At 45.9% G+C, this 26643-nt stretch overlaps 1 protein-coding gene across 1 annotated transcript in view; it reads right to left on the bottom strand.

Moving 5' to 3' along the window:
- LOC141167259 (uncharacterized) overlaps positions 1 to 26643 on the bottom strand; it is a 705047-nt gene that overhangs the window by 106291 nt on the left and 572113 nt on the right. The window contains exons 90-91 of the mRNA XM_073654695.1: positions 23958 to 24020; positions 4888 to 5004 (exon numbers count right to left, since the gene is read on the bottom strand). Coding sequence (XP_073510796.1) covers positions 4888 to 5004; positions 23958 to 24020 — 180 coding nt within the window. The remainder of the gene's footprint in view (positions 1 to 4887; positions 5005 to 23957; positions 24021 to 26643) is intronic.

Below are 26643 nucleotides of genomic sequence, written 5' to 3'. Positions count from 1 at the left end.
AACATTGGCTAGATCCTATCATTCCCCCTATAGCAGAGCTAATAATCCAAATGAAACATTTTATGGGAGTAGAACAATTAGATGCCCTTAGTAACAAAGAACAACAAGCTGGCAAATTTCTATCAAAATGGAAACAATTTATTATAACATGCTGCTCTCTGACTGAAAAGAATAAAATTGTCCAACCATTTACTTCTACAGAATGGTATATTCTGGAGGATCTAAACAACAGCCTAGGACTCTTACGCGTTAACTAAAGAAGGGGAGATAATCAACACAATTTACCGATATTTACTTAATTCCCTCAATTGAAGATGACTGTAACTTGCTAATACTTAATTTTTATATTTTTGTTTAGTTGTCTATTTGTTAGGCCAGCTAACCGGAACTTATTGATTATTCATTGTGCCTGATCTATGTACAGGCTCCTTACTATGTGCATCCTGGCTATGTTTTATATGTCTTTCTATGTTTTTGCTTTTCTGAAAAAACAAATAAACATGATGTTTGAAAAAAAAAAAACAACAATTAGAGCCCCGAGTCGAACGTATCTCTACCAAGGACTGCGTTCCATTTGTACATACGTTCCATCCCTATGCATATATACTCCATAAGGCCATTCGCAGACATTGGAACATACTGGGGACCGATTACCCCTACATTCCTGCATTTCAAGCTCCATTTTTACCCTGTTTTAAACGACCAGCGAATCTGAGAGATTCCCTCGTACGGGCCGACATTGGTAGTGCTAAACTAGGACCCCAACAGAGGTTCTTGCAGAATCCTAAAATGGGAACATTTCCATGCCTCCAGTATAGGCAATGTAATAACGTACTGAGAGGCGATCTTGTCCACCATCCACAGTCAGGCAAGAAATATCAAATTAAAAACTACTTTACTTGCGACACACCCTTCGTGGTATACTTGATTAAATGCCCATGCGGCTTAATTTATGTAGGTGAGACTACCCAGCCCATCAGGGACAGAATATCAAAACATAAGTCCACTATACGATGCAAGAATTTATTATTACCTATTCCATTACACTTCAGTACAGCAGGACACCATGTCTCCCAACTAAAGTTTCAGGTTTTAGAACAGGTACCCACACCACGGAGAGGCGGTGATCACATACGTCTCTTAAAACGGCGCGAGGCATACTGGATACACGAACTCCAGTCCCTCGCTACCAAGGGTCTGAACAGAGACTACGACTTATCTTTTATTTAGGATAAGATTTCCTCTCATCAACTTCCTCATAGGTTGGAACAATAAGGGGTCTAATTCTCCTATTTTCCCATTTTCTCATCGTGATATTGCCTTTTTATCTGATTCTGATATTGGAAGAAACGGTGTTCTGACCATTTTGAAACTTTCTTAAACCTTACTGATGTGATTGGTTTTTATCACTCGTGCAGCATGTTTTGCATTACAGATGGCGTATAATTCTGTTTCTATGAACTGTGGGACACTCACTATGGACTCATCACACTGCCACCGCATAGAAAACCCACCCCACAGCCCTTGGAATGCACATCTCTGGACACAGAGCGCGCACTTCCGGGACTATGGAACGCAAGCACGCAGTTACACCATAGGAACCCGCCCCCCACAGCATGTGGAGCGCACGCTTCGGGTATCAGAGCGCGCACTTCCTGCGAATGAAACGCACACTCACATCTCCGATGACTTTCTGGTACAGAGGTGAGCAGGCGCCGCACATCACGTCATGTGACGTTACGGCTGGAGTCCCGCCCACTCACATCGCACTGGATCCCAAGTAAGCTTGCCTCCGCCTTTTTGGTGAGGCCACCACCTCCTAAAACAAGGGCGCCACCCTCACCTACCAAGAACCACGCAGGATTGGCTCACAAATTGACCAAGTCCCGCCCCTCTAGGCATTTAAACTGTGCAGGGGGATAACGGACACTGGGACAACACTGAACCAGTGGTGGTTACAGCGTTCAAGCACCAGGACCCCTGCACACGGCATCACAGGTATATGCTTTTTGGCACAACTTTCCTGAGTCGTAGTCTCTATACCACAACCCTTATCTGATCCGGTCACTCACATATATCCATAGGTCAGTGATGTAAATTACCAGAGGCACATCACCCGTTCCCTCTCTGTACACTCAAGTCCGAGCAGTCTGGTATGCCTCTCTATGTAGCCAATATACAGGTTGTTCCTCTGAAATACATACAAGATGTTTACATGTGACATTTGTTTCCAGATGTAATAGATTTCATTTACTTTGGTGTTTGATTCTATCATGGTTTTGTTTTATTTTGTAGACTACACTGATGAAGGCCGTATGTTTAGGCCGAAACGTTTGTTTTTGTTTTGATCCATTTGGATCTTGATTTTGGACTGCATTAAACTCCACAGAAATTCATATTTTGAGTGCCGAGGTTATTTCATAAGTATTCGGTTTTGGACCCTACTCGTGCACCTATCCAGTAGTGCGTCGGTTTCCCTTTAAATATTTATCAAGCACTGTGCACATCTTGCAAAAAATTTGATGTGGGTTGCACTAGCTGCATGCTTAAAAGACGCATCGCTGAGCATGTTGCTGGAGCGACTCTGAATCCTAATGCAGTGAGTCACTCCATGTCAGGGCTCAGCAAACATTTTGCTGATTTTCACTGAGGTGATCTTTCCTCACTTAAGGTTATTGGTATAGATAAGGTGCAAATACAGATACCTGGAGGAGATAGAGGAAGCTTCTCTTAGCCAGAGAAGCTCATGGATTCTTAAACTTAAGGCTATGTGCCCACGATGCAGAAATGCTCCGGATTTTTCCTGAGCGTTTCTGCATCTCCCTTGCAGAAAAAAAACACATTGCAGATTTTACATGTGTTTTTCCTGCCAGGGACAAGTGTAAGTGAAGAGATTTTAGCATCACTTGGAAAAGTGCTTGACAACTTGGTCACACTATATAAATCCATGCAACCGGCATGGATTTATATAGTGTGACCAAATTAATAGTTAAAAAGAATGGTAAAAAAGAAAAAATAAACATTATACTCACTTTCCGATGGCCCCCGGTCTCCTCCGGTGCGTCCGGTGTGTTGGGCGGCTCGCGGTGGTCTACAGGGACCTTCCATGATGTCATTTAGTCATGTGACAAGTCACATGACTACATGATGTCATGGAAGGTCCTTTAAGACCATCGCGAGCTGCCGGGGAGCCAGGACGCATCGCTAAGGAGACCGGGGGCCATCAGAAGGTGAATATAATGTATATTTTTTTTTTACAGGTACTATGGTACCCGGGTCTGGAGGAGAGTCATGCGGATTATCATTGGGGAGCATGGCAGACCTTCTACCAAGCGTTTTTTAACCCTAGAACGCATGACCATAAAAATCTACTTTTTCACATACCTGGGGCCTTTTAGGCCCGTGTGCAAATAACATGGAATAACTCAAACAAAAATGACAAACAACTATATACCTGAGGAATACCTAGAGTTTCAAAATTCTAACTAAAGTAATCTTGCAGAAAATAGAAAACCATTAACAGGGCGGGCCTGCGAGGCCCCAGGTATGCGTTCTAGGGTTAAGCATTTCTGCTGCGAAATTGCCACTGCGGAAACGGTTAAAAAACGCATAGTGGGCACACAGCCTAACTCTCGCATTCCCAATGGTCTCAATTTTCGCAATGATCTAATGTACATTTTTTGATACTTTTTTCTAATTGTGTACATAATTTGCCAGCATACCATGCACATAAGTTTAATTTATGCATATTACTGAGCAATTATCCTCAGGAGGTTTTTCATTCACTAATGAACTTCTTGTTCTTTATTGGTCTCCACCCTATTTTCTCTTTTGTTTTCAGTCCATATGTATATATATGTCTTTTAACTACAGCAATGTAACCAATGATTAAGAACCCCTGTTTGGTTCGAAACGCGTAAGGTTTGCCTTACTTATGGCGCTTTTTTAATGGAATTAATAAAATGGACGTTTTAACTTTACATCTCTTGTGATGGATATGGAGAAGGTGCTGGAGTTTTTCTAATCTACTTCTTAGCCTTTTTATTTACATTTGTCTTTTTGATCGCATTTTATTCCATTTTTTGTTAGGCGGTATGATGATAAGGCATCGTTCTTTGCCTCGTTTTTTTTTTTTACAGTGTTCACTGAAGGGGTTAACCAGTGGAACAGTTTTATAGGTCGGGTCGTTCCGGACGCGGTGATACCAAACGCATACTTTTACTGTTTTTTTTTCATAGAAATATTTGTTAACCAGTACAATGAATATACATTTTTTTATTATTTTGTAATTTTTAGAAAAAATATATTTTTACATCTTTTTTTAACTTATTTTTTTTACTTAGTCCCAATATGGGACTTTCACTTTTTACAGTCTTATCGCAGTTATAAAGCAGGGTAACACAGGAGCATTGCTATGCTTCATAACATGTCAGCGCTGCAGACACAAGTTAGTTAGATCATGCACTGCCATGATCTAACTAACTTGCTAGTGCCTGGTGATCTGGATGTCGTCTTGATGACATCCGGTCACTATGGCAATGATCTGGCCCCTGCGATGACTTCGCGAGGTTGGTGATCGGAGGTCACCGGGGGCTCCCTCCCTCTGCCTGTGTTCTAAATGCTGCGATCGATATCATTCGCAGCATTTAGGGGGTTAAAGTGCCAGGAGTGGTGCGGGCACTGCTCCTGGCACTGAGAGCCGGGTGTCAGCTGTGAAAATCGCTGAACACCCGGTGGCGATCATGTGCACACATAATTCACCATGACGTATCCATACGTCTACGTCCATGATTGGTAAGTACTTACCGATCTGGCCACGTCCAAGGTCGTGAAGGGGTTAAAAATGTAATTCAGTGAAAATTTTTTAGACCATTAGAATTATCCTACCTTTAATCCTGCATCTCCTCTTGGTCCTGTAGGTCCTTGTGGCCCAAGAGCACCAATCTGTCCAGGGTGCCCAATGGGTCCCCTGAAGCCGCTTAGTCCAGGAGATCCTTTACTGCCCTAAAAAATCATGGTATTTGTTTTATATTTGTAAGTTAATATGTAATAAACCAACAATTATTTCCATATATATTTTCTCACAGTTCAACCCAAAGGCCTGTGCACATGTTGCGTTTTTGGTGCATTTTTTCTGCGCAGTTTTGTCACAAAACCTGAAGGATTTCCGAGTGCCAACAAAGTGAATGAGATTCCTGAAGTCTCATGCACGCGTTGCTTATTTATTTATTTGCAGATTTAAATCTTCAGCATGTAAATTCTTTCAGTGTTTTTGCTGTAGATTTCACACATATTGGGAAAAAATCTAGAACAAAAACCCATGAAAAAAAAGTGTCAAAAAGGTATCAAAAACTAGGCAAAAAACGAGCTTATTGTACTTTGCGATTTTCCTGCCAAGAGATGCAAAAATGGTGCAGAAATACTTAACGTGTGCACATACCCTTAACCCCTTAGTGACAGAGCCAGTTCTGACCTTTATGCCAAAGCCAAATTTTTGAAATCTGACCAGTATCACTTCCTGTGGTAATAATAATAATCTTTTTATTTATATAGTGCCAACATATTCTGCAGTGCTTTACAATTCAGACAATTTACAGACTTTAGTGGCACTGTCCCCATTGGGTCTCACAATCTAGATTCCCTATCAGTATGTCTTTGGAGTGTAGGAGGAAACTGGAGAACCCAGAAGAAACCCACACAAACACAGGGAGAACATACAAACTCCTTGCAGATGTTGTCCTTGGTGGGATTTGAACCCAGGACCTCAGCATTGTAAGGATGCAGAGCTATCCACTGAGCCACCGTGCTGTAATAACTCTGGAATGCTTCAACATATCCCAGTGCTTCTGAGAATGTTTTTTGTGACACATATTTTATTTAGGTCGATATGTTGCGTTTATTTGTGAAAATATCAGAATTTTGGCAAAAATGTGAAAAAAATTAGCAATCTTTATATCCTTAAACCAGTTAGTCATGCTGGATAAAATAATTAATAATTAACATTTCCCATATGTCTAATTTACATATGTCTCATTTTTCAAACGCCATTTTATTTTGTTAGGATGTTAGAAGGGTTAAAAGGTTAGCAGCAAGTTTGCATTTTTTCAAGAAATTTATAAAACCTGTTTCTTTAGGGACCTTTATAGATTTACATGGACTTTGAGGGGTCTATATATTGGAAACTCCCCAAAAGTGATACCATTTTAAAAACCCCACCCCTCCAATACATCAAAACTGGTGTCAGGAAATCTTTTAACCCTTCATGTGCTACACAGGAATTAATGCGAAGTGGAATGAAAAAAAAAATCCACTTTTACAAGGGATAGCACAAAACATGGTCACCACAATTTTTTACCTAGTTTCTTCTGAGCATGCTGATATCCTACATGTGGTCAGAAACCTCTGGTTGGACAAATGGCAGGGCTCCCAAGGGAAGGAGCACCATATGAATTTTGGAACAAAAATTTGGCTGAAAAAGATTGCCGGCATCATTTCGCATTTGAAGGACCCTTAAGGTGCCTAAACAGCAGAAAACACCCAAAGTTAACCCCGTTTTGGAAACTACACCCCTCAAGGATTTTGTCCAGTGGTATAGTGAGCATTTTAAACCCACAGGGCCTGCACAGAATTTGATAACATTAGATTGTCATATTGAATTTTTTTTTTTTTTGTACCAAAATTAGGTCCAAAATTTTTAAGTTTTGCAAGAGGCAAAATTAAAAAGTAGACCCCAGAGTTTGTTACGCACTTTCTCCTGAGCACGGCTATACCCCATATGTAGTCAAAAAGTTCTGTTTGGACACATGGCAGAACTCGGAAGGGAAGAGGCGACATTTGGTATTTGGAGTGTAAATTTGGCTGGAAAAGATTGCAGACACCATGTCTCATCGGCAGAGCCCCTAAGGTACCAAATCATCAGAAACCCCCACAAGTGACCCCATTTTGGAAACTAGACCCATCAACAAATTTATCTAGGGGTGTTTTGAGCTTGTAGAACCCATAAGTGCTTCACAGAACTTTTTAAAATGTGGATTTAAAATTATGTTTTTTTCCACTAAAATGTTGTTTTAGCCCCAAATTTGTAATTTTCATAATGGATAATAGGAAAAAACAGATCCTATAATTTGGAACAGATTGTAAATGCAATGTTGCATTTGCAGAGTCCCTGATGTGCCAAAGCAGGCAGCAGAAACACCCTCACAATTGAGCCCATTTTGGAAACTGGACCCCTCAAGGAATTCATTTAGGGGTGTACTGAGCATTTTTAACCTACAGGCGATTCACAAAACCTTATCATATTTAGATGTGAAAACAAAAAATTTTTTTTTTTCCACTGAAATTCTGTTTTAGCAGGAGAAAATGGATCCCATCATTTGTTTTGCAATTGTACTGATACCCCATATGTGGTCAAAAACTAATGTTTGGGCATATGGCAAAACTAAGAAAGCATAGAGCATTATTTATGTTTTTGGAATGCAAATTTGGACACCGGGTTGTACTTGCAGAGTCCCTGAGGTGCCAAAAAAGCAGAAACACCCACAAGTGACCCCATTTCTGCTAAAATGTTACTTTAGCTTCAACGTTTTAATTCACACAAGGGTTAATAGGATAAAATGGGCAGGACAATTTGTTATGCAATTTTTACAAACGTAGCAATATCCCATATGTGGTTGTACACTAGTGTTTGAGGACACAGCAGGGATTGGATATGAAGGAGCACTACTTGGCTTTTAGAACACAGATTCCATTGGAATAGATTGTGGGCCCCATTAGCCGAGTCCCTGAGGGGCCAGATTATCAAAAAAAAACATATTGGAAAATTCACTGCTTAACGAATTCATCTGGAGGTGTAGTGAGTATTTTGAACCCACAGGTGCCTCACAGAATTTTATACCATTGGGATGTGGAACATTTTAATGGTAAAATTTAAATTTTTTCATTTGCTACAAATTTGTCAGTTATACAACGGTTAAAAGGTGAAACTGGACCCCACAATTTATTGCGCAATTTCTCCTGAACACAGTGATGCCCCATATGTTGTCAGAAACTACTGTTTGGCCACACGTCATGGCTGAGGGGAAAGAGCATTATTTAGCTTTAAGGAGCACAAATTTTGCTTGAATATTTTGCATGTGACATTTGCGGAACCCCTAAGGTGACAGAACAGCAGAAAAACCCTAAAAGTGACCCCAATGTAGAAATTGCACCTCTCAATGAAGTAATCTACAACTGCAATGACTATTCTGTAACATCCATGCCAGGCTTTTTTTCTGGAGAATTGTAAATATGCCATTTTAGTGCTCATACATTGTGCCCAGCTTGAGCCCTAGGAGACACGCACCCCACAAATTGTTAATTGAGCTCCCCCCATTACAATAATGTCAAACATGTTGTCATTTACTGCTGTTGAGGAACAGTGAGGCTCAGAAGGAGGGGGACATTTAGATTTGGGAGTGCAGATTTGACTGGATTTTATTTGGTGGTGTGGGAGCCATGATGCTTTTCCAGAGTCTAAAAATGCTTCTTTATAAAAAATAGTTTTTTTGTCACCATATTTTGAAAGCTGTAACTTTTATATTTTTTGCCTAACAGTGCTGTGTTAGGGCTTATTTTTTGTGCAACAAATTGGAGGTTGTTTCATACCATTTTGGGGTATATGACATTTTTTGATCGCTTTTTAGTCAGAATTTTCAGACAGAATGAACAAAAACCAGCAGTTCAGTTATTGTTTTTGCATATTTTTTTTGCGCGGTTCACGTATGGTAAAAGTGATACGACCATTTTATTCTTCAGGTCAGTACTATTACAGTGATACCAGATTTACATAGTTTTTTATGCTTTGCTACTTTTACACACTAAAATCTATAGTTTACAAAAATTAGTTTGTTTTTGCATCACCATATTCTGAGAACTGTAACTTTAATATTTTTTCACAGAATGAACAAATTAGAGCTTGTTTTTTTGCAGGACAATTTTGCTTTTTCATTTACACCATTTTTTCATATGATGTTTTGATCGCTTTTCATTACATTTTTTGGGTCAGTACGATGAAAAAGCTTCATTTTTGTTGTTTCTTTTTATTATATTTTTTTTGACAGTGTTCGCTGTATGGAATACATAACGTGAATGCTTTAGATCTGATAATTTCAGATGTGACGATACCAATTATGTGTACGTTTTTTTGTTTATCTTTTCGTTTAAAACAAAAGCTGCATTTTTGTTGGTGAATCGGCTTTTTCATAATTTTTGTGCACTTTTTTGTGTATTTGTTACTATTTTACTTCACTTTTTTTTTTACTTTTTCACTTAGTCCCACTGTGAGTCTTGTGCTCATGTACCACATCAATTTTTTAACCTGTGATGTATTTTTCCATAATGGTTTGTGTGCGGGGTGTATAGAGTGAGCTCAGGAGCTGAGCCTGCTTTCTACCAGGCAGTCACAGTGTTTCATAGCTAGCATCTATCTCTAACAGCAGCAACTGGAGCTAGCTCTGACCAATACTCTTTAACGATTTAAATGCTGCTATCAATCACTGACAGCGACATATAAATTGATGGCAGCCTGTGTGCAAAAAACATGTTAAATTGGTGCCCAAAAAAACAAGCCCTAACACAGGTTCATCAATATAAAAATAAAAAATTTGGTGTCAGAAAATGGCCACACAAGCTATATTTTTTTTACAGAGTTCAGAATTTTTTATAACCACTAAAATATTAAAAAAGTTTAGTATTGCCATAAGAGTATTGGAGAATCATATTTCCATGTCAACTTTACAGCACAATGAATGTGGGAAAAGCAAAACCCAGAAAACTATAATAAAATTGTTATTTTTTTTCACTGTTTAACCCCTTTGGATTATTTTTCTATTTTTCAGAACATTATATGGGAAATGAATGGTGTTGTTTAAAACTAGTTCCTGCAAAAAACAAGCCCTTCCACAGCTATGTTGGCAGAAAATAAAAAAAGTTATGTTTCTTCAACAACAAAAAATTGAAAAATCACTACGTCTTTAAAGGGTTAAGCAAATAAAAAGATTCAAATAATAAATCAGAAAGTTCATTGTGTGGTGCAATGCATATAAAGAGAACTTAGCCCAAATACTAAATCAAAATGAGCAACTTGAAGTGAGATAGTTGAACATTTTAATTTCACACTATTTTACAATTGAATCACTCTCCAGGCATAAGCTTTTCTCGACTTTACATATAACAGTTGGCTAGATGGATAACTATAGAATGGAGTCCTCAATCTATTAGAAGCTAAATATATGCATCAAACTGTAAAGGATGTGGTATCATTAGGGAGAAAATATTAAACTCATACACATTAATGTGACACCCCAGGGGTCTGGTTGCCACAGTGATAGAGATATTACGTCTGAGAGCAGGTGGGAGGTCTCTTGGTCAGGGATCCTATGCATGCCACACCTCCTGCCCAGTCCTGGGAGGGGAAGAACTTCCCCTATATAAACCTAGGGCTGAGGCAGGGTTAGTGAGTAGAGAAGAAGTAGAGAAGAGAAGCAGCATAGGAAGAAACAACAGGAGCTCTGTGGGAGCAGTGCTACAAGGAGTCAGGGGCTGGCAGCTGCAGAGCTCGCCCTGACTGAGAAGTTATCACCGGACCCGGAGTCCGAGGCTGTGGGGACTAACTCCTATCCAGCAGCAGAAACCGACCGGCAGGGGATTGCAGGTCCTCTGGCCCAGAAACCCGAAGGCACGGTCACACGCGTGGGACCAGCACCGCCGTCGTGGAGCGAAAGCTACTAGAAGGCCCCGAGTCACCGGCCATACGGGTGAGCACCACACGGTACACTCAGGGACGTGGGCTACTTATACCCGCCTCTAGCAAGGTAGCCAGAAGAGTATCGTTAGTTTGGGAGGCCTACAACTCCGCCTGGCCAGGGGAGATCCCATCTGCTCAAGGACTGACCAGGCCCCAATCGCTAGCCAGTACTCCGGGAGGGTCTATCTTTGTCACCAGTAAAGACCCTGAACTACACCGTACCGTCTCCGAGTGGTTCCTGCTACCCCCATCATCCACGTCGGCTGCCCTGAGGCCATACCCCTCCCGTTGGGGGTTATACTATCACGCTGCACAATCCTACCACCGGCCTCAGCGGTCTGCCCTGCAGCAGCAGCTCCTCAGCTGTACTCAACGGGTGGCGTAGTCGTCCAACATCTACCGCTAATACAGCGCCACTTAGTCTGACTCCCTGGGCACGGACCGGATCACCGCCACGAGACTACAACCCTCAAGAGATCCGGCTCCGGGTAAGCTCCCGCGTGCGCAACGCAGCGCGACACAGGCCCAGGGGCGCGTCAACTTTTGGCGTAGTCGGCAGGATCTCGTGCCCGCAACCACCGGTTACTGCGTGCCTGAAAAAGACTGTTCAAACTTACCTGTGGTGAAGATTCCCGCCATCCGGCGCCATCTTCCGCTTCCTTCCCGCCATCGGTGGAGTTTTCCCGCCATCCGGCGCCATCTTCAGCCTTCTTCCCGCCACACGTGGAGTTTTCCCGCCATTGGACGCCATCTTGAGGACGCCGCGCGGGAAGAAGAGGGGCGTGGACTCCGAAAGCGCGCGAGAACTGAAGCCCCGCCTCACGTCCGGACGTTGCGTAAGGTCCTGGAAGGAGCCCAGCAGACGCCGACGTCACAAGAGCGCGACGGAAGGTCCTCAACCCTGACGATCCACTGCGGAGCCGCGGCCTACGGAAGAGGATCATCGCAAGGTAGGCCACGGTCCACTAGGGGGGAGAAGGATGTCGGATACGGAGGAGAGCTTCACCGCTTCAACCCCCGCCAGCGCCACCGCTGTTGCGGTCATGCCTTTCACCATGCCCTATATCCCGGGGGCAGCCTGGCTACCCCAGTACTCAGGGGAGTCACATACTCTGCATGACTTTAGAGAAAAGCTGGATAGCCTCTTCCAGGTGTACCCCCTCACAGAGGAGCAAAAAGTGAGCATCCTGGTGGCCCAATTAACCGGGGCAGCCCAAAGGGAGGTAAAGTCCTGGCCACCTGGGGGGAGGACTGTCGCAGGGATACTAACCCGGCTGAGGGACACCTTTGATACCCGCACCTCAGCCGAGATCAAGCTTAGATTCTACGGGTGCAAACAGCGGGCACATGAGAGTATAAGGGACTATGCCCTGAACCTACAAGAGACCCTGAGAGCCATTAAGCAGACCGACCCTGACGGCGTGGGAGACGAGGACAGGCTGTTGACTGAACAATTTATAGAGGGTTTATATTGCAATGCCCACCGAACCCAGTTGCGGGCAATGGCCTTACAGGACCCTCATCTGGGATTTGCACAGTTCAAGGACAGAGCCATCCGGGTGCTTCGAGAACCGGCACCAGGTGGCGTTGTGACCCACAGACGCCCCACTACCACTTACCACCAGGAGGCGGCGCCCTTGTCGGCAGGGCCTGTGGGAGCTGATGCGCAGGCTTTGAACAATGACCCGGCTCCAGACCTGCACCATCAGGTCCAAGAGCTAGCTAAAAGCGTTGCTGCGCTAACCCGAACTGTGCAGTCTTTACAGGTTTCCACTCCAGGGAAGATCCAGCTGGCATCCGGACCGGAGGACATCCCGTGGCGTCGACCAAGGAGGACCCCACCGGCCAGAGGAAGACCCAGCGACCGATACAACGAGGACGGACGACCCATCTGCCGCCGCTGCAATCAACCCGGACATATGGCAAGGTACTGTCCTTTAAACTGGCACAACCTGGGGTAGAGGGCCAACCCCCAGGAAAAAGATCACCAGGTCCATCGAACTGGCGCGACAAATATGTGGGAGGACGTCCAGTCTTACCCGTGGTACTGGATGGCATTCCTATGAGTGCCCTACTGGACACCGGGTCACAGGTCACCACCATCCCGTACGTGCTCTTCAAGCAGTACTGGAATGACTCGGATATCACCCGCTACCCTGACGACGACTTGAGTATCATCGCCAGCAATGGTCAGCCTGTGCCACAGATTGGATTTAAAGAGGTGACCATTAAAATCGGTAGAGTCGAACTGGCAGCACAGGGACTGATCATTGTAGACATTGACAAACACGAGAGTCACCCAAAGATAACTCTAGGAACTAATGTAATTGAAAATTGTCTTGCAGAGGTGATTTTCCTTTTACAGCAGGTTGCCAAGAACGCCAGCTCCGGCCAGCAGCGAGTGCTCCAGAAAGAGATCCGGGCACTGATGCGACGGCAACAGCTAGAACTCTCCGGTGGTGAGATTGGTAGCGTGCGAATGTGTGACCCTTTCCCTATTGCCATGCCCCCGAAAAGTGAAATGATGATTTGGTGCCGGGCAGCTAATGGTCTGAGAGGTAGAGATTACCAGGCAATGGTAGAACCAGTTTACTCAGACAGTAGGCCCACCATTTTGACAGCACGGGGGGTGGTCAATGTACGCCATGGGAGGGTGCCCGTTCGCATAATAAATATCGGGAAGAGGGAAGTGTACCTGCCCCGGTATGCCACGCTAGCCAAATTGTATACCATCAATCAAGATTCCATACAGTCCGTAGAACCCTTGCCTCCATCTTCCCCGGAGGAAGGTAACGGCTCTCAGAAAACAATGGAGGACTGGTGTCAGCAACTACATTTGGGTACTGACTCCACTCCCTCACACCAGAAACAGGGAGTCTATCGGGTGGTTCAAGAGTACGAGAGAGTGTTTAGTAAACACCCGTTAGACTTCGGGCGAGTCAAGGGGGTAGAACACCACATCCCCACGGGAGACCATCCTCCCATAAAAGAGAGGTATCGACCCGTACCCCCTGCACACTACCAACACGCCAAGGGGATGCTTAGAGACATGAAGGAGGCTGGGGTGATCAGGGATAGCTGTAGCCCCTGGGCAGCTCCACTAGTCTTAGTCAAAAAGAAAGACAACACCATGAGGATGTGTGTAGATTACCGGAAAATCAACCGTATCACACACAAGGATGCGTACCCCTTACCAAGGATAGAGGAGTCTTTGGCTGCTTTAAGATCTGCTAACTTCTTCTCTACCTTGGATCTCACTAGTGGGTACTGGCAGGTTCCTGTAGCAGAGGCGGACCGGGAGAAGACCGCATTCACCACCCCGATGGGACTTAGCGAGTTTACCTGCATGCCGTTTGGACTCTGCAACGCACCAGGAACCTTCCAACGATTAATGGAGTGCTGTCTGGGCCACAGAAACTTCGAGACGGTCTTGTTGTACCTGGACGATGTCATCGTATATTCCAAGACGTATGAGGACCACCTGAAACACCTGGCGGAAGTGTTCGAGGCTCTGGCAAGCTACGGCCTAAAGGTGAAACCCTCCAAGTGTCACCTCCTGAAACCAAAGGTGCAGTACCTGGGACACGTGGTGAGCGCTGATGGAGTGGCTCCCGACCCTGATAAGATCACCGCAATTAAGGAATGTCCAAGTCCCTCCAGTGTAAAGGAAGTGCGGCAGTTCCTCGGGTTGGTAGGCTATTACCGCAGATTCATCCCCGGTTTCACCAAAAAGGCAGCTCCTATGCAGGACCTCCTGATAGGCCAGTCCCGGAAGGCCAAGAACCAGAAGCCACCCTTCAGATGGGAGAAGTTAGAAGAAGAGTCCTTCCGCCAGCTGAAGATGGCCCTCACGGGGGATGAAATCCTGGCGTACCCTGATTACAGCCAGCCCTTTATCCTCTACACCGACGCAAGTAACATCGGGCTAGGAGCCGTGCTGTCCCAGATCCAGCAGGGGAAAGAACGAGTAATCGCTTACGCCAGCCGAAAACTGCGACCCACCGAGAGAAACCCTGAGAATTACAGCTCATTTAAGCTAGAGTTCCTGGCAGTGGTGTGGGCAGTCACCGAACGCTTTAAGCACTACCTCGCTTCTTCCCGGTTCACCGTGTACACGGATAACAACCCGTTGACACACCTGGACACGGCAAGACTCGGTGCCCTAGAGCAGAGATGGATGGCCCGTCTGTCCAACTACGAATTCACAATCAAATACCGGGCAGGACGCTCCAATACCAACGCGGACGCCCTGTCCAGGATGCCAAACCTACCGGACGTAGGAGAAGATCCAGAGGGACTGGAAGAAGTTGAACTCCCCGCGTTCCACCGTCATGGGACTATCCAGTATTCCCATCGGGTAAGGAGTAAGCAAGCCGCTACGTTTAACCCCTTGCCTCACTACAACTGGGAGGAAACGCAAGACAGTGACCCTGCCGTCCGACTGGTGAAGGAGATGCTGACTCGGCCAGAGGCTCGCCTTGACCCAGACGCTCCGGAGGAAGCCAAGCAACTGTGGGCTGAGAAAAGTCGACTGTTCCTTTACAAGAGGAAGTTGTGCCGCAGAATGGTTAACTCCCGGACGCATGAACTAATCTGGCAAGTAGTGGTGCCACGGAGAGACGCAGCCATGGTGATGGAGGCATACCACGACGGGGCTGGACACTTCGGATGGAAGAAGCTGGAGTTCCTGCTGCGCGGGCGGTTCCATGAGGGGAACCATCGAGAGGTGGTGCAGAGACTGTGGCCCGTGCAACCTAAGAAGGAAGGACCGTGCCAGCCAGAAGACTCCCCTGCAGTCCATCGTCACCCGGCAGCCGTTGGAACTGGTAGCCTTGGATCATGTAAAACTGACCCCAATCAGAAGTGGCTACGTTTACGCACTAACCATCGTGGATCACTACTCCCGGTTCTTGGTTGTCGTCCCCGTCAAGGACTTAACAGCTCGAACAGCAGCTAGAGCCTTCCAGCAGCACTTCTGCCGTCCACACGGGTACCCGGACCAAGTGCTGACGGAACAGGGACCTGCCTTTGAAGCGGAGGTCTTCCAGGAATTCTGCAATCTGTATGGCTGCCGGAAGATAAGGACGACACCCTATCATCCGCAAACTAATGGACTTTGTGAGAAAATGAACCAGGTGGTAATGGATCTTCTGAAAACGTTGCCCCTGGAAGAACGCAGTCTGTGGCCTGAGAAGCTGCCCGATCTGGTGGACCTATACAACCACATCCCGGTAGGTTCCACCAACTGTACCCCGGCTTACCTGATGAGGGCAAGGCCTGGTAAGCTACCTGTTGACCTGGAGATGGGAGTCCTGACACCCGAGGACACTTCACCAGAAGCAGACTGGGACACAGAGAGGCAGCAGCAGTACCGGAAAGTACAGGAGAGCGTGGAGCGAAGTCTCTGTCAAGCTAGGGAAAGACAAGAGAAAACTTACAACCAGTATGCTCCCGCTGTTCCCCTGGTACCCGGAGAGCAGGTCTTGAAGAGGAAAAGGTGGCTCCACAAGTTGGACGACCAGTGGGAGAAGGACCCGTACATCGTACTGCCCTCAAGCCACGACAACCCAAAGGTCTGTACCATCAGTAAAGACGGAGGGGAAACCACAACCATTGTATCCCGGGATCACCTGAAGAAGTGTCCCGAACAGCTACGGAACCCTGAAGAGGAACAAGAAGACCCTCGACCCGTAGAGGAAAGGGAAGACATGGTTAGTACTGTGCTCGGAGACTTCCCTCGGTCTTGGACTCAAGTCAATGGCGCAGTTGTGGTACCCGTACTCACCTTCCTCCAACCAGCATCCCAAGCACCTACGGAGCAACAGGTAGAGCTGGAAGAACAGCCGGTCCAGGAGGCAGAAGACTCCACACAAGCAGAACAGGAGGATCAACCCTCTGCTTATAGTGAGCCTGCCGTACCCCTAGTGAGCCAAAGAGCCGGTAGACAGCTGCCCAGTTTACCCTTGACAGCTCCTACACCCTGTAGTTCAGGGCTAGACAGTCAGCTCCGTAGGTCCACTAGGGCCACTAGAGGCCAGTCACCCGCACGTTGGAGGATTTGAAATGTATAAATTGTTTTATTTGTGGTTACCTGTTTTTCTTGTTGCTTGTAAATAATTATGTGTTTCTAGTTATTTTTAGGAGTCCTTGGTGGATTTACCGGGAATCCTTGTACAATTAGTTGGAGCGTAACCCAGGATGGACTAAAAGACTGATAAGGACTCGGGGCAGGACAGACCCCTACCTGGTTACGTCTCCCTGTTTTGGTGAAATGGACACCTTTGTTTTCTTCAAAACTGCACCCGGTTGCGGACACGCCGTAACCATCTTTATGTGTTTTTCTTATTGTATTATTATTGTTTATACCTTGTTATGTTTTTCTAAAAATATGTTTAGTCCCGGAGTACTAAATTTCACTAGGGGGGAATGTGACACCCCAGGGGTCTGGTTGCCACAGTGATAGAGATATTACGTCTGAGAGCAGGTGGGAGGTCTCTTGGTCAGGGATCCTATGCATGCCACACCTCCTGCCCAGTCCTGGGAGGGGAAGAACTTCCCCTATATAAACCTAGGGCTGAGGCAGGGTTAGTGAGTAGAGAAGAAGTAGAGAAGAGAAGCAGCATAGGAAGAAACAACAGGAGCTCTGTGGGAGCAGTGCTACAAGGAGTCAGGGGCTGGCAGCTGCAGAGCTCGCCCTGACTGAGAAGTTATCACCGGACCCGGAGTCCGAGGCTGTGGGGACTAACTCCTATCCAGCAGCAGAAACCGACCGGCAGGGGATTGCAGGTCCTCTGGCCCAGAAACCCGAAGGCACGGTCACACGCGTGGGACCAGCACCGCCGTCGTGGAGCGAAAGCTACTAGAAGGCCCCGAGTCACCGGCCATACGGGTGAGCACCACACGGTACACTCAGGGACGTGGGCTACTTATACCCGCCTCTAGCAAGGTAGCCAGAAGAGTATCGTTAGTTTGGGAGGCCTACAACTCCGCCTGGCCAGGGGAGATCCCATCTGCTCAAGGACTGACCAGGCCCCAATCGCTAGCCAGTACTCCGGGAGGGTCTATCTTTGTCACCAGTAAAGACCCTGAACTACACCGTACCGTCTCCGAGTGGTTCCTGCTACCCCCATCATCCACGTCGGCTGCCCTGAGGCCATACCCCTCCCGTTGGGGGTTATACTATCACGCTGCACAATCCTACCACCGGCCTCAGCGGTCTGCCCTGCAGCAGCAGCTCCTCAGCTGTACTCAACGGGTGGCGTAGTCGTCCAACATCTACCGCTAATACAGCGCCACTTAGTCTGACTCCCTGGGCACGGACAGGATCACCGCCACGAGACTACAACCCTCAAGAGATCCGGCTCCGGGTAAGCTCCCGCGTGCGCAACGCAGCGCGACACAGGCCCAGGGGCGCGTCATTAACACAATGGGGCAGAACAGTGGCTCAGTGGCTATCACTGCAGCCTTGCAGTGCTGGGGTCCTGGGTTCAAATCCCACCAAGGACAATATCTGCAAGGAGTTTGTATGTATCTGCAAGGAGTTTGTATGCTCTCCCCGTGTTTGCGTGGGTTTCCTCCAGGTACAATGGCTTCCTCCCACACTCCAAATATACTGCTCCAAAAAATAAAGGGAACACTCAAATAACCCATCCTAGACCTGAATGAATGAAATATTCTCATTGAATACTTTGTTCTGTACAAAGCTGAATGTGCTGACAACAAAATCACACAAAAATCATCAATGGAAATCAAATTTATTAACCAATGGAGGCCTGGATTTGGAATCACCCCCAAAATTAAAGTGGAAAAACATACTACAGGCTAATCCAACTTTGATGTAATGTCCTTAAAACAAGTCAAAAGGAGGCTCAGTATTGTGTGTGGCCTCCACGTGCCTGTATGACCTCCCTACCACACCTGGGCATGCTCCTGATGAGGTTGCAGGTGGGATCTCCTCCCAGACCTGGACTAAAGCATCCACCAACTCCTGGACAGTCTGCGGTGTAATGTGACATTGATGGATGGAGTGAGACATGATATCCCAGATGTGCTCAATCGGATTCAGGTCTGGGGAACGGGTGGGCCTGTCCATAGCTTCAATGCCTTCATCTTGCAGGAACTGCTGACACACTCCAGCCACATGAGGTCTGGCATTGTCCTGCATTAGGAGGAACCCAGGGCCAACCGCACCAGCATATGGTCTCACAAGGGATCTGAGGATCTCATCTTGGTACCTAATGGCAGTCAGGCTACCTCTGGCGAGCACATTGAGAGCTGTGCGGTCCTCCAAAGAAATTCCACCCCACACTATTACTGACCCACTACCAAACCGGTCATGCTGAAGGATGTTGCAGGCAGCAGATTACTCTCCACAGCATCTCCAGACTCTGTCACGTCAGTCACATGTGCTCACTCAGTGTGAACCTGCTTTCATCTGGGAAGAGCACTGGGCGCCAGTGGCGGCTTTGCCAATCCTGGTGTTCTGTGGCAAATGCCAAGCATCCTGCACGGCATTGGGCTGTGAGCACAACCCCCATCTGTGGACGTCAGGCCCTCATACCACCCTCATGGAGTCGGTTTCTAACTGTTTGTGCAGACACATGCACATTTGTGGCCTGCTGGAGGTCATTTTGCAGGGCTCTGGCAGTGCTCCTCCTGTTCCTCCTTGCACAAAGGCGGAGGTAGCGGTCCTGTTGCTGGGTTGTTGCCCTACTACGGCCCCTTCCACATCTCCTGATGTACTGGCCTGTCTCCTGGTAGTGGCTCCAGCCTCTGGACACTACGCTGACAGACACAGCAAACCTTATTGCCACAGCTCGCATTGATGTGCCATCCTGGAGAAGATCTCACAGGAGACCATCCACAACCTCATCAGGAGCATGCCCAGGCATTTTAGGGAGGTCATACAGGCACGTGGAGGCCACACACAATACTGAGCCTCATTTTGACTTGTTTTAAGGACATTACATCAAAGTTGGATAAGCCTGTAGTGTGTTTTTCCACTTTAATTTTGGGGGTGACTCCAAATCCAGGCCTCCATTGGCTAATAAATTTGATTTCCATTAATGATTTTTGTGTGATTTTGTTGTCAGCACATTCAACTTTGTACAGAACAAAGTATTCAATGAGAATATTTCATTCATTCAGATCTAGGATGTGTTATTTGAGTGTTCCCTTTATTTTTTTGAGCAGTGTATATACTGATAGTTAATTTAGATTGTGAGGCCCAGTGATGATGTCTGTAAAGCGCTGTGGAATTAATGGCGCTATATAACTGAGTAAAGTAAATAAATAAGATACAGAGAGAAAAGGGCCCCTGTGCATGAACAATATATGGGCCCTTTGCAGTCCAATAGTTCATCAAAATGTACAATTACACCTGCTTTGCAAGTGGAGGTGGCCTCATTACCCCTTGGGTCCCTGTGTGGCACAGGGTGCACTAATGATATGTTCATAAGAATAATTAAAACATGCTACAATGTAATTCTTTGTAAATTGTTGAATACTTTACTTACCTTAAAGGAAACCTGTCAGCAGGATTTTGCTAAGTAAATTACAGGCATTGTCATGTTGGGGCTGCTGCACTGATTAAAATGATACCTGTGGTGAAGAAATCCATCTTGTGTAATCAGTGTTTGCAGTTTTGAGTTAATGATATTCCCGTGCTTCGGGGTGGGACTGTATGCAGGGTCTTATCCTAGTGCTCTAGGTCAGATCAGCAAGAAAAGACCTGCCCACAGGCCCGCCCCGAAGCACAAGTATGTTCCTCATCATAGAGACAGCCAGTCAGAGAGAGACAGCCAGAGAGAGCCAGCTAGCCAGAGAGAGATAGACAAAGAGAGAAACAGACATAGAGATTGTTACGCTCGCGCCCGGACTGACTGGCGTGAGCGTGATTAGTGATCCCACTGTACCATGAACCGAGGAGTGCCTGGAGGGGCGTAACTAAGTATCAACCCGATCTGACCAAGGTCGCACGGCGGCTTAGTCGACTCCTTGGACCAAGGAGGAACCGAGCAGAGGGACCAGGTGCGACTCCAGGTCAGACCCCGGTCACAGTTGTTGACTCACACTGGGGAATGCAGGAACAGGCAGGTTAGACTGGCATACAGGCAGGAGAGTATTGGCAAGTACTGCTGGTATGCAGACAGGTGGGTACTGGCAAGTACGGCTATATGCAGACAGGTGGGCACTGGCAAGCACGGCTGGTATGCAAACAGGTGGGCACTGGCAAGCACGGTGTTATGTTCTGCTACCAAAGCTAAGGAAAGAGAGGAGATCTGTCCCTACTATAAGACTCAGCTGAATCCCTACGATGTAACAGGGAACCTGATCCTGCGATCAGACCTGCTAAAGTCCTAATCTAGTCTGTACGGAGACCTATAGATGTGAGGAGGGAATCCCTACAAGTACTAAGGACTGGGAGGAATATGGGACACCTCCTAACAGAAATAGTAGCAGACAAACGAACAAACAAAATAGATAGAACATAGAGGTCCGTAGACCAAGCAAACTAACAGAGTTAGATACAGAGCACAGGCTAGCTAGAAAGTAGATATACAATGAAGTCCAGCAAAGCCAGAAGGGCGGAGCAGGATTAAATAGGCCAACAAGGTCATGTGACCAGCAAAGGAAAAAAAACCTAACAGCAAGGTTCTAACACACGGCTGGTATGCAGACAGGTGGGCACTGGCAAGCACGGCTGGAGTGCAGACAGGGAGATACTGGCAAGCACAGCTGGAGTGCAGACAGGGAGGTACTAGCAGGTTGGAGCGCAGGCTGGATAGGGTCCAGTACAGACTGGGAGTCAGGTACAGAGCCGCAGATGCGGTAGACAATCAGAGTAAAGCGAAACCGCCGGAGCGGAGGACAAGGCAGAGCAGAGAGGAACTGCTGGTGCAGTGAGCAAGCAGAGCGGAGCGAAAACCGCAGGTGCGGTGGGCAAGGCAGAGCAGAGCGGAACCGCCGGAGCGGTGGACAAGGCAGAGCAGAGCGGAACCGCCGGAGCGGTGGGCAAGGCAGAGCAGAGAGAAGCCGCCAGAGCGGTGGGCAAGGCAGAGCAGAGAGAAGCCACCGGAGCGGTGGGCAAGTCAGAGCAGAGAGAAACCGCTGGTGCGGTGAGCAAGGCAGAGCAGAGAGAAGCCGCTGTAGCAGTGGGCAAGTCAGAGCAGAGAGAAGCCGCCGGAGCGGTGAGTAAGGCAGAGCAGAGGGAAGCCGCCGGAGCGGTGGGCAAATCAGAGCAGAGAGAAACCGCCGGAGCGGTGGGTAAGGCAGAGCAGAGGGAAGCCGCTGAAGCGGTGGGCAAGTCAGTGCAGAGAGAAACCGCCGGAGCGGTGGGCAAGACAGAGCGGAGCGCAAGACAGAGCGGAGCAAAACTGCAGGTGTGGTGAACAAGGCAGAGCAGAACAGGGCTGAAGGTGCAGGCAGAGAGGACAGGGCTCTGTTCACATGGAACAGACTGGAAAATACAGGAAGATGGCTAGAACACAGGAGGTAGATATGGAGGAAGGGAAAAGGGACAAGCAGAACCAGATACACACAAGGTACTTACTATGAAGTAGCGAGTGGACACAAAACTCACAAACAGAAGTACAGAGACAACGAGTTGGAGTTAGGTGCAGGTTCAGATACTGCAGGAAAAGGGAAGGTACAGACATAGAGGCAAACAGGTAACAGGCTAGGAAACAGTTCAGACAGGAACTGCTATTGCAATGAGATACAAGAACGAGCCTGGGTATACTGCCCCCAGAGTGGCGGAAACAGACTAGAAGTCACAGGTAACAGGCCTGGGTATACAGCCCCCAGAGTGGCGGAAACAGACTAGAAGTCAGAGATAACAGGTCTGGGTATGCAGCCCCCAGAGTGGTGGAAACAGACTAGAAACAGGACAGGACCTGGCAATTCAGTAGCCAAGACTAACTGAGTGAAGGTGTTGCTCAGGCACCTCCTTCTGGGTGGAGGGGGTTTAAATATCCAGTGACTCACAGCAATAGGCTGGGGACACATTAGGAGTGCGCCCACAGCAGCTATAAGAATCAGGAAGTAACCGGGCCACTGCCCTAAGCAATCAGACAAGAGACATGCACACAGCATGAACTGGAGCATGGTTTGCAGGCTGGACTGACAGGTAAGATTGCGGTCTTGCATAGTGGGAGGTGGTGCACTATGCAAGCACGCCGCCTGGGATGTTACAGAGAGAGACTCTGGCTGGCTGTCTCTCTATCTGTCTGTCTCTCTCTGGCTGTCTCTCTTCCTCTCTGGCCCTCTCTATGGCTGGCTGTCTCTCTATGGCTGGCTGTCTCTCTATGGCTGGCTGTCTCTCTGATTTGGCTGTCTCTCTCTGGCTGTCTCTATGAAGAGGAACATACTTGTGCTTGTGTGCAGGTCTTATCTTCATGTGCAGGTCTTATCTTCGTGATCTGGCCTAGAGCACCAAGGAAAGACCCTGCCAACAGTCCAGCCCTGGAGTACAGACATATCATTAACTCAAAACTGCAAACACTGATTAGACAAGAACCACAAGATGCAAGATGGATTTCTTCACCTCAGGTATCATTTCAATCAGTGCAACAGCCCCAACATGACAATGCCTGTTGTTTACTTAGCAAAATCCTGCTGACAGGTTCCTTTTAATATACTTTATATTTATTTATATTTGAATTACTTCTCTAATTTTGACAATTGCAGACTGTTTATAAATGTTCGTATTTAGTTATTTGTAATGTTAATATTTATCGTCTGTAACATCTTTTTGATGCCAGTTTGCTATTTTTGCAGCTTGTCTGTTTTTAACACTGATGTGTATAATTAAGCAGCAGGAAGTTTACTGGATAATCCAATTAGAGGCTTAGAGCATATGTGCTATGACTAAATTGTTTCCAAACTGCATAAACAGTACATTTTCTGCCTTGATATGCTGTTAAAATATTATTGACTAGTATGGGAATAGCTTATTCAATTAATAGATGTGACTTATTCATTACCAAACTTAGCCATCAATATTTCGCCACATAACAGTATGAAAAAGTTTGAGAAAGGAACAGGAACAAGGTTAGATTAGAAAGGTATAAGAGATGTGTACTGTTGTGCCTTTTTTTAGTTAACAGCAAATATTAATCTAGCATTCAATGTGTTAAAAATAATGCATATTCCTAAATGCATAAATTATTCTCACCTTATCTCCCTTATCTCCAACAATACCTGGTGGTCCATCAATTCCCTTCTCCCCGGTATCCCCCTAAAAGCAAGGAAAAAAACTTACTACCTCTATATTCCTCTGGATGAGGCCATATGTTTTAACTGGGAGACAGGCAAAAGATGATAAAAAATCTACACATAACAGAGTACCACAAAACCAACGGCTGTGATTTTTGACTGCATATTGGCAGCACATGAAGTCGCTATTTGAGGTCCCAGCATAACTCTTCACCCATGCCAGAGCACAGACAATTGATATTAGGAATTAAAAACTATTCAACATGAGAACTTTCAAAGATCAGGGTGCAAAAACACATGTTGCAGCTGAAACCTGTGCCAGCGTGGACACAGTTTACAAATGACAGCAAATAAAAGCCATTTTATTGTTGAAGGACGAGCCTTTAGGCTATGTGCCCACGTTGCATTTATGAAGCAGAAAATTTCTGCTGCATAAATGCAAGTCCTCTCCCGGAAAAACGCATGCGGAATTCCGCACGCGTTTATCGCGCATTTTTCGCGCGTTTATCACGCGTTTTCCACATGCGGAATTGCCTTGCGTTTTTTATGCATTGAACAAAGGCAATTCTGCTTGCGGAAACGCAAAATTAAATGACATGCTGCGGATTTTTGAACGCAGCATAAACGCTGCGGAAAAATCCGCAGCATGTGCATAGAACTTGCGGAATCCCATTGGGGACCATGGGGTGCGTGTTACCAAGCGTTTTACAAGCGTTTCCGCTGCGGAAATTCCGCATCAAAAACGCTTGAAAAATGCTACGTGGGCACACAGCCTTATGTGGCAAAAGTTTTGTTCACTGTGTCGCTGTTACCAAAATGCCTTTAGCTGCTGTCATTTGCAAACTGTGGAAACTGTATGTCCACAGGGTTTTCAGCCACACCATGGCCACAACTTGGAAGATGATACAACTGCAATGTGTGAACACAGCCTTTATATAGGTTGTTTATTATTATTTATTGCAGTTTTCACAGGTGAATCAAATGGACGTGAAACAAACCTGTTTGGAAACCAGATGGATCCAATGATTTACCAAAGGAGTGAAACTGGATAACCAGTACTTGGGAATTAATTTCTGAGCACAAAGTATTGCTTTTAAAAGTTATTAGAACAGGGCTGCAACCTATTATGCATAAGCGAATAGAAAGTTTAAAAACCCTTTTAATATAGGACAAAACCTTATTCCAATATGAACACAATTTTGGACATCTCCATGTAAGGTGGATCCAGTTGGCATTTGAGGCCATATATATTGTACAAACCAAATTAGCTAGTTTCATTAATTTAATTAAAAAACATGCTGAATAATATAATTTATTTTTAAACATAAAATGGGATGCTTTATTCCATGTATTTGGTAATATTGAAATTAGAAATATAATCCCAAGGTAGTGACAAATTCAATTCTGTGGTCATTTAACCCGATCTTTAATTACAAAAATCCTTACTGAATCCTAACATCAAGATCTTACAAAGCTTTATAAGATCTTGATGTTCAGGTTCAAGAAGGATTTTTTGTAATAAAAGATCACTTTGTAATCAACCCCTTGGCAACAAATTTATTTCTTATAGTTTCTAAACCACCCCCCATCCCATACACACAATTTATATAGAACCTGTAATTCAATACTGCAATTTGTAACTTTTTTTTTGCAAATACCAAAAAAAAATTGTTTTTATGCCAAACCGATTTTGTAAAACTTCAAAAGCTAGTAACTTCCAACAAACATTTGTATTGCGCTATTCTCACAGTGGACTCAAACTGCATACCCTTTTTCTGCAAATCTGTAGGAATTTTTCTTCACCTTCATCTTCCAAAAAATTCTCTCCCTTCACCTTGTCAATTTCCTGAAATTGTTTATTATCCCAAACTTGGATGATTTCCAAGAGTCTGATTTCACAAGTCCTTTGAAATTTAAACCAAATTGTGTAATTGTCTTTAGTTCTGTGAATTTCTAGTGACTAAAGCTCCTCTTTCCAAATGTTTCAACAGACAGTCGAGATTACTTTCTCTAATGTCAGGCAGGTTCAGACAGACATATTTCATGGCCCCTTATGGATCACAAAGCCTGGACTGCCAACTTCATAAACATATTTAAGGCTCTAAGTTTGAGTTGGGTGACGCAGTCAGTCTAGGCACTGCAGTCCATATATAGACCGTAAAATACGCCCATCTGAACTTGGCTTAAAGGGGTTATCCTTGACTTTTTATTTTTTTTACTGCCTGCCGTTAATATCTGCCGGCTCACACTGATCACAGACTGCTCTTATTGGTAATTCTCCGCCTTCTGGTGATGTCACTTTGACAGAGTAGTTGCTTCTTTTACAGGCTGCTCTGTTGATGGGGCGTGACTGCTGATGTCATGCTGATTGATAACAGTCTCCCCTCTGCCCAACTGCAGCAAGCCAGCTGTCAATCAGTATGACACTGGCAGGCACATCCAGTCGACAGATCAGCCCAGAAGAGGAAGAGCTCCTATTGACGTGAAGTAATAGAATTACCAGCAGAAGTGATCCATAAATGCTCCGAGCTGGAGCCGGGTAGAACAGGCAGGTAGTTAGCAACTACCTCCCTGTTAGTTCTTAAGTCCATAGTAAAAAATAAAAAAGTCCTGGAAAATCCCTTTAAGATCTTCAACGGTTTCTA

Source organism: Phyllobates terribilis, unplaced genomic scaffold (genome assembly GCF_046119375.1).
Source record: "Phyllobates terribilis strain yellow unplaced genomic scaffold, ASM4611937v1 Scaffold_11__3_contigs__length_659146591, whole genome shotgun sequence".
Lineage (NCBI taxonomy): Eukaryota > Metazoa > Chordata > Amphibia > Anura > Dendrobatidae > Phyllobates > Phyllobates terribilis.
The sequence above is the reverse complement of the archived record's forward strand: the minus strand, read 5'-3'. Positions and strand labels throughout refer to the sequence as shown.